This window comes from Doryrhamphus excisus, chromosome 1 (assembly GCF_030265055.1).
Source record: "Doryrhamphus excisus isolate RoL2022-K1 chromosome 1, RoL_Dexc_1.0, whole genome shotgun sequence".
NCBI lineage: Eukaryota > Metazoa > Chordata > Actinopteri > Syngnathiformes > Syngnathidae > Doryrhamphus > Doryrhamphus excisus.
Window position 1 is genome coordinate 19,666,216 of NC_080466.1, and position 13,123 is coordinate 19,679,338.

General features: G+C 44.6%; 1 protein-coding gene across 1 annotated transcript in view; it reads left to right on the forward strand.

Moving 5' to 3' along the window:
- The first annotated feature begins 9,961 nt into the window (after window positions 1-9,961).
- Window positions 9,962-13,123, forward strand: part of cxxc4 (CXXC finger 4) — a 36,431-nt gene continuing 33,269 nt past the window's right edge. Inside the window, exons 1-2 of the mRNA XM_058059450.1 lie at window positions 9,962-10,294; window positions 11,714-12,652. Of these exons, the coding sequence (XP_057915433.1) occupies window positions 11,828-12,652 (825 nt within the window). The 5' untranslated portion in view covers window positions 9,962-10,294; window positions 11,714-11,827. The remainder of the gene's footprint in view (window positions 10,295-11,713; window positions 12,653-13,123) is intronic.

Below are 13,123 nucleotides of genomic sequence, written 5' to 3' on the forward strand. Positions count from 1 at the left end.
GGATGGCACCCCCTCAGCAGACCCGACACAGCCCCCAGTGTGGAGAACCCCCCCGAGGAAACACTGGAGTTAAAAGCTAAAGACTAAAAGCATAAAATAGGACTAAAAAGATAAAAACATAAGAAAAGTTTAAAAATATTAGTTAAAAGCCTGGGGCGGCATGGCGGTCTAGTGGTTAGCGCGCAGACCTCACAGCTCGGAGACCAGGGTTCAATTCCACTCTCGGCCATCTCTGTGTGGAGTTTGCATGTTCTCCCCGTGCATGCGTGGGTTTTCTCCGCATACTCCGGTTTCCTCCCACATTCCAAAAACATGCTAGGTTAATTGGCGACTCCAAATTGTCCATAGGTATGAATGTGAGTGTGAATGGTTGTTTGTCTATATGTGCCCTGTGATTGGCTGGCGACCAGTCCAGAGAGTACCCTGCCTCTCGCCCGAAGACAGCTGGGATAGGCTCCAGCACCCCCACGACCCTTGTGAGGATAAGCGGTAGAAAATGAATGTCTCATCAGTCCCCCTTGCGAATGAGTGGTTAGCGCGCAGGCCTCACAGCTAGGAGACCCGAGTTCGATTCCACCCTCGGCCATTTCTGTGTGGAGTTTGCATGTTCTACCCGTGTATGGGAGGGTTTTCTCCAGGTACTCTGGTTTCCTCCCACATTCCAAAAACATGCTAGGTTAATTGGCGACTCCAAATTGTCCATAGGTATGAATGTGAGTGTGAATGGTTGTTTGTCTATATGTGCCCTGTGATTGGCTGGCGACCAGTCCAGGGTGTACCCTGCCTCTCGCCCGAAGACAGCTGGGATAGGCTCCAGCACCCCGCGACCCTCGTGAGGAAAAAGCGGTAGAAAATGAATGAATGAATGAGTTAAAAGCCTGATTAACAAGGTGTGTCTTTAATCTTTTTTTTTAAAATATCAACAGTCTCCGCAGTCCTCAGGCTCTCCGGCAGGCTGTTCCACAGGTGGGGGCCATAGTGGCTAAATGCTGTCTCACCGTGGGTTTTTTTTCTGGGTTTTGGTATTGTTAAAAGGCCAGTGCCGGAGGACCGCAGGGGGGTTGATATGGTAAAAGCAGATCAGATAAATAAGAAGGGGCAAGACCGTTAAGACATTTAAAAACCAGTAAGAGAATCTTAAAATCGATTCTGAAGCGGACGGGGAGCCAATGTAGCGACATTAAAACCGAACTGAAACCGAGAAACCAGTGCAGAATACTGTTTATGGTTCGATGCCAGGAAATGTATGCATGAGGAAATACCTCTCCGACATGTTATGGTCAGTGAGATGGCACCAATGAAGATGATAAAAGTTTTAATCATACTAAAATTACCTGATATTATCTAAGAATTTCCATGAATCAACATCATCCTTCACAAGAGACGATGTCATCTCCAGATTTTTGACACCAAAGTGCGAGGTGGCTGAGAGCAGAACACAAAGTGACTCGCATGCTGAATGTGACTTACCGACTTAAACGGGTGCTTCCCAGATCTTTGTGTTTGCACAAAGTGTTTGCTTTCCCACACTGACAGATGAGCCTGGCAACTGTGTTTGCACATATTAGCACCAAAACAAAAAAAAAAGTGTCCTCAATCCTCGTTCATGCGGAGGGGACACCCAACGGCTTCTCTTTGTGTTTGCACTTTTGTTGCTTATGGAACAATTTGCTTGATGTTTTAAGACGTGGTTGCCTCCAAAGTCAGGTAAACTTTGTCATATTGACTGTCAACGCTGAGGCAGACAATGTGCTTTGTTTTTACCTTGGAGAGTCCGTGGTCAGTTTAAGACCTTGTCAAATCGAAGGGGATCGTTACGCGGTTGTTTACATTCATGTACCACGACAGCCCCTGTCGCAGGATGGAGCAAAATATTGATTGTGGCACTGCACACTTTCCCTTTAATTTTAATTGATGACCTAATGCCACCAGTGCTGGCCCACCCTTCCTTCCTGTCGTTCACATGAAAATCTGATGACTTCACCACTTTAGTGTCATAGACATGTGTTCTACCTATTACCTGTCATTTATGGTTTGCAATTACTAGCAGGTCATTGGAACAAGAACAATATTAGCTTTTTCGAAAGGTTGTCACAAGAGAGTTTACAAATCATTTACAAATCACGTTGGTCCCTGAACATTCATTCATTCATTCATTTTCTACCGCTTTTTCCTTACGAGGGTCGCGGGGGTGCTGGAGCCTACCCCAGCTTTCTTTGGGCGAGAGGTGGGGTACACCTGGGGTACAGGTGGTGGCCAGCCAATCACAGGGCACATATAGACAAACAACCATTCACACTCACATTCATACCTATGGACAATTTGGAGTCGCCAATTAACCTAGCATGTTTTTGGAATGGGGGAGGAAACCGGAGTTTGAAACCGGAGATGGCCGAGGATGGAATTGAACCCTGGTCTCCTAGCTGTGAGGTCTGCGCGCTAACCACTCGACTGCCGTGCCGCCCATCCCTGAACATACATTCATTCATTCATTCATTTTCTACCGCTTTTTCCTCACGAGGGTTGCGGGGGTGATGGAGCCTACCCCAGCTGTCTTTGGGCGAGAGGTGGGGTACACCTAGGGTACAGGTGGTGGCCAGCCAATCACAGGGCACATATAGACAAACAACCATTCACACTCACATTCATACCTATGGACAATTTGGAGTCGCCAATTAACCTAGCATGTTTTTGGAATGTGGGAGGAAACCGGAGTTTGAAACCGGAGATGGCCAAGGATGGAATTGAACCCTGGTCTCCTAGTTGTGTGGTCTGCGCGCTAACCACTCGACTGCCGTGCCGCCCATCCCTGAACATTCATTCATTCATTCATTTTCTACCGCTTTTTCCTCACGAGGGTCGCGGGGGTGCTGAAGCCTATCCCAGCTGTCTTCGGGCGAGAGGCGGGGTACACCCTGGACTGGTCGCCAGCCAATCACAGGGCACATATAGACAAACAACCATTCACACTCACATTCATACCTATGTAAATCCAGTTAGTTGGTGGGAGCCACTTAAGATTGGCTTCTCAAAACAATATGCGTTCAAAAGAGTAATACATTTGCATCACAAAAATGCCTACTCGATAAAAATCACACACTCATATCACAGACAACCATTCACACTCACATTCATACCTATGGACAATTTGGAGTCGCCAATTATGTTTTTGGAATGTGGGAGGAAACCGGAGTACCCGGAGAAAAGGCATGCACAGGGAGAACATGCAAACTCCACACAGAGATGGCCGAGGATGGAATTGAACCCTGGTCTCCTAGCTGTGAGGTCTGCGCGCTAACCACTCGTCCGCCGTGCCGCCCGTCCCTGAACATAAGAAGCTGTAATGTCCATCCTACGCTGGACGGCAGTCAACCTCTGGTTTGTTTGGATATCAAAGCCATGGATAGTGGTCCTTTTAGAGTTGGGCCACCATAGACAGATTCCAGCCAAGGACACTTTTAATCAACTTCATTATGTTTGTGTCGGTGGATCATTTTACTCTTAAAAAGCGCACAGAACGATGATATTATCTGTTTTGAAGCACTACACCGTGAGCTGATGAAGTGTTTAAGCGTACTTTGTGTTTTAGTCATTAATTTAGTACAGTGCTACCACTTTGATAAAGAAGGTAAGAATGAATGAATTTAATAAAGAAGACATAGGAAAGTATGAAAGTAGTGTCTGTGACAAGGACTGTAATGTAACCAAGACAAAACCTTCTGAACTTCCGAAATGATGATTATTTGTATTTGTTAAGATATCTACACTAATTTTGAGAGTAACCAGAGGATAAAGTTCAAATCCGGACATGTGTACCAGAAATATTGACCATTTGTGGTCATCTTGTGGATGACAAGGTTTTCCAGCAAGTTTAGTTGCCTTCTACTCAACTATTGTGGACAGCCAAGACCTGGAAGATGGAGAACTTGGTCTTCTTTTGACATTCAAAAAATATTTGCTTCATGTTCAACCAAGACACTTTTGAAGGATATCTGACATAGCAAAGTATGAAAGTAGTGTCTGTGACAAGGACTGTAACGTAACCAATCTGAGTCAAGCCAAGACAAAATCTTCTGAACTTCCGAAATGATGATTATTTGTATTTGTTAAGATATATACACTAATTTTGAGAGTAACCAGAGGATAAAGTTCAAATCCGGACATGTGTACCAGAAATATTGACCATTTGTGGTCATCTTGTGGATGACAAGGTTTTCCAGCAAGTTTAGTTGCCTTCTACTCAACTATTGTGGACAGCCAAGACCTGGAAGATGGAGAACTTGGTCTTCTTTTAACATTCAAAAAATATTTGCTTCATGTTCAACCAAGACACTTTTGAAGGATATCTGACATAGCAAAGTATGAAAGTAGTGTCTGTGACAAGGACTGTATGTATATTGTGTCATATTGTGGATGACAAGTTTTCCAGCAAGTTTAGTTGCCTTCTACTCAATTATTGTGGACAGCCAAGACCTGGAACCTGGTTTTCTTTTGACATTCAAAATATATTTCTTTCATGTCCAACCAAGACACTTTTGAAGCATATCTGCATCAGGTCGCTTATCGTAGCTGAGCAACAGTCAATTTCATTTACAAGATATTTAAGATAACGGAAATCTTCTGCACAAGATGAATCTATTCTTTGTACCATTGACGTGTTTTCTCAGGTTGACTCAATGGATGCACCCCATCACCCCTTAAACACCCATATCCTTTGACTTCACCCACCCCACCCCTAAGATGTGTGCTACATTTTAAACCTAGCTTCATGGTTATTAATTGCTCCTCCGTCTTAAGTTAAAAGCCCAGGGTAACAGAAGGGGAGGAAGAGACACAAGGGGATCGGCTCCAGAGCGTGCAGACGGGAACAAAGGGCCGCCACGAGGGTTCATGTCTCCCACCCCGCTGGAGACTCACACAGCGCTGTGGCTCGGCAGACAGAGGTTAGGACCACCAAGACAAGATTTCCCCCGAGGGCGATTATCGCCCAGAAGATAAAAATGATTTTTAGACAGAGGAGCTTCCGTGCACACAGATGTAGAGGCTCTGATATGGAGAAAAATAACGCTTCAAGGATGTTTTTTTAATGTTGTCTCATGTGGAGGATCAAAACATTGAGCTTCCATCATCAGTTTAGGCAAAAGTCAAGACAAATGTATTTTTAAAGTCTCTCTTACAATGAAATGTAAATATAGTGCATCATAGAGACTGAATAAACTTAACATCAAACTTACTCCCAACAGTACAATGAATTGTTGGATTAATGACGAATAGCAGGTCAACCCAACTAATGTATGGAGCACGTTAACTGAGTACTGATTATTTTTGTAGGATACTAACTAAGACCTATCCAAACCAGATTATTATCTTGTAATATTAGCATGTAGGCTACGGACCTGGGTTGGAATCTCCCTTTGGGCATCCCTGTGTGGAGTTTGCATGTTCTTTCTGTGCGTGCTTGGGTTTCTTTTCGGTACTCCGGTTTCCTCCCACATTCCAAAACTCCAAATTGTCCATAGGTATGAATTGAAATGTCTTCTTTATTAAATTCATTCATTCTTACCTTCTTTATCAAAGTGGTAGCACTGTACTAAATTAATGACTCAAACACAAAGTACGCTTAAACACCTCATCAGCTCACGGTGTAGTGCTTCGAGACAGATAATATAATCGTTCTGTGCGCTTTTTAAGAGTAAAATGATCCACCGACACAAACATAATGAAGTTGATTAAAAGTGTCCTTGGCTGGAATCTGTCTATGGTGGCCCAACTCTAAAAGGACCACTATCCATGGCTTTGATATCCAAACAAACCAGAGGTTGACTGCCGTCCAGCGTAGGATGGACATTACAGCTTCTTATGTTCAGGGACGGGCGGCACGGCGGACGAGTGGTTAGCGCGCAGACCTCACAGCTAGGAGACCAGGGTTCAATTCCATCCTTGGCCATCTCTGTGTGGAGTTTGCATGTTCTCCCTGTGCATGCATGGGTTTTCTCCGGGTACTCCGGTTTCCTCCCACATTCCAAAAACATGCTAGGCTAATTGGCGACTCCAAATTGTCCATAGGTATGAATGTGAGTGTGAATGGTTGTTTGTGATTGATGAGTGATATGAGTGTGTGATTTTTATCGAGTAGACATGTAGGTGATGCAAATGTATTACTCTTTTGAACGCATATTGTTTTGAGAAGCCAATCTTAAGTGGCTCCCACCAACTAACTGGATTTACATAGGTATGAATGTGAGTGTGAATGGTTGTTTGTCTATAGTATGTGCCCTGTGATTGGCTGGCGACCAGTTTAGGGTGTACCCCGCCTCTTGCCCGAAGACAGTTGGGATAGGCTCCAGCATACCCGCGACCCTAGTAAAGATAAGCGGTATAGAAATCTTTCTATGCCAGATATTTTTATTTTGATATATGTAATTTACAGTCAGAATGAGTCTGTTTCTGTGCACCACAGGCATAGCAACACTAATGTACTCCCTGGGGGAGAATTACTGGTAGCAAAAGTGACAAATTACGTTAAGGTTTGATTCTGTCCACATTTTTTGGAATGGCAATACAAAGTGTACAAAAGTGTCTAACCAGAACCAGCCCACCTCTTCGTTTTCACCGAAAAGTCATTCATTTTTTTTCTATGTTTTTTTGTACTCGTTCTTGATCCTATCCATCCTGGTCACTCCCAATGAGAACCTCAGCATCTACATCTCTGCTACCTCCAGTTCTGCTTCCTGTCTTTTCCACAGGTTTTTAATACTTGAAACATTCATTCCTTCATTCATTTTCTAGTGCTTATCCTCACAAGGGTTGCGGGTGTGCTGGAGCCTATCCCAGCTGTCTTCGGACGAGAGGCAGGGTACACCCTGGACTGGTCGCCAGGGCACATATAGACAAACAACCATTCACACTCACATGCATACCTATGGACAATTTGGAGTCGCCAATTAACCTAGCATGTTTTTGGAATGTGGGAGGAAACCGGAGTACCCGGAGAAAACCCACACAGAGATGCCCGAGGGTGGAATCAAACTCAGGTCTCCTAGTTGTGTGGTCTGCGCGCTAACCACTCGACCACTGTGCAGCCTTCACCGAAAACGCATTGCCTATTTCATTATATTAATTTCAAATTGTTTTCTGTATGTAAAACTATGTATTTGTTATCTGTTATCGGATATTTGAATTTACATTGTTTCCTATGACAAAAATTGTTTCTATACATTTCATTTTTAGACAGACCTTTTGAAAAAGATAAATCATGAAAACCGAGGTTCCGCTGTATTTACAATGACATTATTATATTACATTAATAATACAATGATGTGGTTTTCATCAGTGCCGCAGCCTAAAATCTAATATAGGGGCTTATCAATTAATTTTGCATGGTTGATTAATTAATAATTGGCCTCAACATGAAGTTGCAGAGGTGAAACACGCACACCACGCTTACTTTGTTCTCAACTACACCCCGAAGCCCGGGATAAATGTTGAAGGGGCATGGGGGGGGGGTGTAATAATCCTGGACGTCGATTGAAGTGGTGATTTCATTTAACTCCCAAAGCCACAGGCACCAACACGAGCGAGCTCACGCATGTCACGCAGGGGGCTCGTGAAAATAAATGTGCGCGCTGTTGTCAGCCTGCGGGAGTAGGCATGTGCCACGTGTGGCCAGCAGGCGAGATTTATAATGGCTGATGAATCCCAAAGGTTTTAAGTCATTACGGCTGTCACTGGATGGGAGGGAGGGGCTGCAGCAGGGGTTGGTATTTTATCTTCATCACAGCTCAGCTCTATTCAAATTAGCAGCATGGTGGACCAAGCGGGATGTTTACATTACAGGAAAGGAACCATTGGGCACTGTGGCCTGTTAGCATGTCTGTTGGAGCATCTTTGTGTGGAGTTTACATGTTCTCCTCAAGACATGCATGTTAGGTTAATTGGAGATTCGAGTTTGTCCATAGGTGTGAATGTGAGGGTGAATGCTCATTTGTCAATATGCGGCATGTGATTGATTGGTGACCAGACTTCCCTGCCTCTCACCCAAAGTCGTCTGGAATCAACATGATATGTCTCCAATTTTGAAGGAGATCGGGCAGCCCCATATTGTTGTCCCAATGCTCTGCAGATGTGGATTAAATGCTGAGAAGCCTTTTCACTGTCACAAAATAAACATGGTAAATAGATACAGTTGGATTGCAGCAGACCAAAGTAATATATATCGGTTATGTCATTAACTCATGCTTGTTCTCAACACTTTCCAGCATGTATCCAAGTTTCAGGCAGTCTGACCTCAGCATGGGCTTCTAGAATGACCCCAATTGGCAGGATGTAGCCACTGCCCCCTAGCCAATGTGACCTGCAAGTGAACTTACAAAAGTGCAGGCTGACACATGAACTGCATCACTTTAATATCATCTTCTGTCCTTTTTTTTACGCAGAACGGTGCAAAAGTCATCGTGCATGTTTTTGACTTGAGATCGTTTTTCACTGAAAGATGGTACTAACTGAAAACTGCAGTTTATTTGGAGCCTGAAAACTCTCAGATTGGTAGTTTTTGAAAATGACAAGTGATTGGCTTCTCAAAACAATATGCGTTCAAAAGAGTAATACATTTGCATCACAAAAATGCCTACTTGAAAAAAATCACACACTCATATCACTAATCAATCACAAACAACCATTCACACTCACATTCATACCTATGGACATTTTGGAGTCGCCAATTAACCTAGCATGTTTTTGGAATGTGGGAGGAAACTGGAATACCCGGAGAAAACCCAGATCTCCTAGCTGTGAGGCCTGCGTGCTAACCACTTGACCGCCGTGCAGCCTGATTTTGGTGATGAGGAATGCAAATCCAGTTAGTTGGTGGGAGCCACTTAAGTAGAGATTGGCTTCTCAAAACAATATGCGTTCAAAAGAGTAATACATTTGCACATTTTCAGAATCCACTTTCATTCATTCATTCATTCATTTTGTACCGCTTTTCCTCATGAGGGTTGCGGGGGTGCTGGAGCCTATCCCAGCTGTCTTCGGGCGAGAGGCGGGGCACACCCTGGACTGGTGGCCAGCCAATCACAGGGCACATATAGACAAACAACCATTGACACTCACATTCATACCTATGGACAATTTGGAGTCGCCAATTAACCTAGCATGTTTTTGGAATGTGGGAGGAAACCGGAGTACCCGAAGAAAACCCATGCATGCACGGAGAGAACATGCAAACTCCACACAGAGGAATTGAACTCGGGTCTCCAAGCTGTGAGGTCTGCGCGCTAACCACTCATCCACCGTGCAGCCCCGTAGGACGAACCATTCATTCATTCATTCATTTTCTACCGCTTATCCTCACGAGGGTCGCAGGGGTTGCTGGAGCCTATCCCAGCTGTCTTTGGGCGAGAGGCAGGGTACACCCTGGACTGGTCACCAGCCAATCACAGGGCACATATAGACAAACAACCATTCACACTCACATTCATACCTATGGACAATTAGGAGTCGCCAATTAACCTAGCATGTTTTTGGAATGTGGGAGGAAACTGGAGTACCCGGAGAAAACCCACGCATGCACGGGGAGAACATGCAAACTCCACACAGAGGAATTGAACTCGGGTCTCCAAGCTGTGAGGTCTGCGCGCTAACCACTCGACCATTGTGCAGCCCCGTAGGACGAACCAATAGAACACAAATTTAACCCACATCCTTACTTATATTTTATTACCTTTGTTTACATGAAATATTTCAGTGTACAAACGCTGCACATGTCGAGCCTGCCTCTGTGCCCTCCCACCTCCCCGTGTGTTTCTATAGTAATTTCCAGCCAATGATCAGTAGGTGTCCACATCCCCGCGTCCTCACCTCAGCACCAATCAGCCACACACAGCGACAGCAGCTACTGAGCGAGAGAGAGAGAGAGAGAGAAAGAGAGAGAGAGACGCTCACACACTCTCTCTCACAAAGCCCAGTATCAGGACAACAGCAACTCCCTCTGCTTCTCGCGCCAATTTTCGCATTATTTAAACCTCCATTTATGCTTTCATTTATTTTTCACCTTTGGTAAGAAAGTCGCTACAAAAAAAAGACATGGCTCTTTTGTTTTGAGTGAGCGCTTCCCCCCCCCCTCTCCACGCACACGCTCCTCTTTGAGAGTCTGCGCGTCTTTTTTTTTTTTTTTTTTTTCTTCTCCCCACACTCCCCTCCGCCACCTCCACTCTTCCACATCTCTCAGCGGTAATGTGCGTGTGCACGGCCGCAGGCTGCTAGCGCCTCGGGAACCGCTCTCAACGGGAATCTGGTAGGTGAACCCCACCATTACTTTCTTTTGTAATTTCTTTCAGCATCCTGTCCTGTACTGTGATGCATTCATGTGTCTCTGTGACTGTAAAGTGACCTAAGCAATGTCAGATTTTTTTTTTTTTTGTACGGATTTATTTTGCATTGGGATTATCTATGCGTGACCTTTTGAGGGGAATATCTCCCACGGTGCACAATGAATGTAATTAATATTGCTTAGCTTTATCCCGAGCGCCTGTGTGTTCATATTGGACATTTCTATCTTTGTAAAGTTTGTTTACAGGCTGAAAATCAATGCCGGTGACTTGATTGCCTTTGGGCTGCATGTTCTGCTCTAGGGGTGGATTGATTAAGTAATAATCACCCATAGAAGGGTTGATGATTAGGCCAAGGAGGCGCTTCAATTAACTCTTGGCTGTGTGGTTTATTTTTTATTTTTTGAGGTATTCTTAGCATTGAATCTTAAAGTTGTGTACTCCTGATGAGAAATTAGCATATTTTTTAATCTTTAGTGATAGTTACCTATGTATGTTTATGATTACGTCAGATAAATAATTAACATATAATCGCATCAGTAATGGCGGTGTGATTTCAACTTCTTATGTGCGTATCATAGTATATTTTTGAGGCATCTGTCCTGGAAATGGATCATCTTTGCCAAATAAGAGGGGACGCACAGGGGAGAAAGGTAATGGAACTATAAGGCTAGATGTGTCTAATGGGGCTTTTATCTTGTGGAAACCAAATCCAGACAGTAGTGTAGAGATAGAGGAAATGAACCACACACACACACACACACACACACACACACAATAACACACACACCAGATGACACAAGTTGGTCCATAATCCGGATGCAGATACACCAGTGGCTTTTTTGTGTTGTCTTTGGGGACCAGCAGGTGTTCTTGGGTAACCTATGGTGCATGGACCATATAGCCTGCCTGGGCATTTACGTAATTAAATCTCTCAAGAATTGGTACACCAAAACATTGAATCCGCAAATGTCCATAACACATATTTGCATGCCGTATAATATTTTTCACTCATTTTGGATACCTCTTGGAGAACTGTTCTTAGGTCCTGTTTGGTATTTCTTGCATGCAAAGTAGTTTATTTACGTTCTTTATTTGCAGTTTATAGCTTTCCAGATGAAAATGTTTTGTATTGAAATGTTTCGACTTTCTTCTAATGAGTAAAAAGCACCTGGATGAGATCACATAATATTCAGAGTGTGTTTTTGAATCATCATTATAATGATGACACACTGGTCTGTTTCATTGTTGACGATTCATCAAGTTCAAGATCAGACCCGACTAGCTGGATTGACTTTGTTTATATGTTTTATAAACAAAAGTGTCTAAAATTCGAGTCAGTATCTCTTGTGTGTAACTGTTCTTCCCTTTCCCCCTACTTTTAGCACCGGAGAAGCTAACCCAGGATGGTACGGCACTGTTGGTAAACAGCTCGAGTTTGATCAAGGCCACAGTAATCTCGCCCGCCTCTCCTAAACAACGACAAGCCCTTCTCAGCCATGTCTAACATAAACAGTGCGCTTTGCATCGAAAACGGACAGAACGCCGACGTTTCTCTTTTACAAAAGGATAATCTCCAGGATGGTGGATTAAGCCAGCTTTTGGATTATAACGCCGAAATGGAAAGGTACAGGTCTTTTGCGAACTTTTACAAAACCAATGGGGCATTTCCACAAACTGCCAAGATTGCCCGCATCACGACGCCCATTTTTCCCAGCGCCAGAATCGGCATGTCCCCTTGGAACTGCGATAACGCCATGCTCTGGGGGAGGAAATCAGCAGCAATAAACCCTAATAGGACCAGCATGCATAGAAATGACTCCCAGAGGCCGGGTAAGCCTGGCGTGCCGCCAGAGACGCTGCAAATGGCAAATAATAATTTCCTCTCTACCTTATCCCCCGAACACTGCAGACCTTTAGCAGGAGAATGCATGAACAAGCTGAAATGCGGCGCTGCCGAAGCAGAGATAATGAATCTCCCTGAACGTGTTGGAACTTTTTCAGCTATTCCGGCTTTAGGGGGCATCTCATTACCTCCCGGGGTCATCGTCATGACAGCCCTTCACTCCCCCGCAGCCTCAGCAGCCGTTACAGACAGTGCGTTTCAAATTGCCAATCTGGCAGACTGCCCACAGAATAATTCCTCGGCATCAAGTGGAAACCCGGCAAAGAAGAAAAGGAAAAGGTGTGGGGTCTGTGCACCCTGCAGGCGGCTAATCAACTGTGGTGTCTGCAGCAGTTGTCGAAACCGCAAAACGGGCCACCAGATCTGCAAATTTAGGAAATGCGAGGAATTGAAGAAGAAGCCGGGCTCGTCGCTGGAGGTGAGAACCGGGGCTCGGCTTTCCCATCTTTTGTTATTATCCCCTTGCACTCCAAAGCATTAACCTTTTCATCCAGTCACGTTCTAAGCCCTTGAAAATTGTTTCCATGCCCACCCATGCCTGAACATCCCCCCGGCTTCTCAAATCTGCCTACCCGCCTAGCCTAATTGGCAGTAATTAGGGGTGTTTGTGCGAAGCGCAAGCTGAGCTTGGCTCAGACACCCCTAATTGCTGCCAGTCAGACTGGGGCTGGAACATATCCGAACAACCCAGAGCTTGGCTCGACTCCAAGCGGGGCTGGGAAATGGTTTTCAGCAGAGAGCTATCCCTCTCGGCACCCGGTCATTTTAACCAATTATGGAAACCGTCTCTAGATGGAGAGAATCAATATCCCGCAAAGCCTCAGCCTCCGACCACCGAGAGATGCTGAAAACCATGGCGGGACTGCTGATGGCATTTCTCAAAACACCT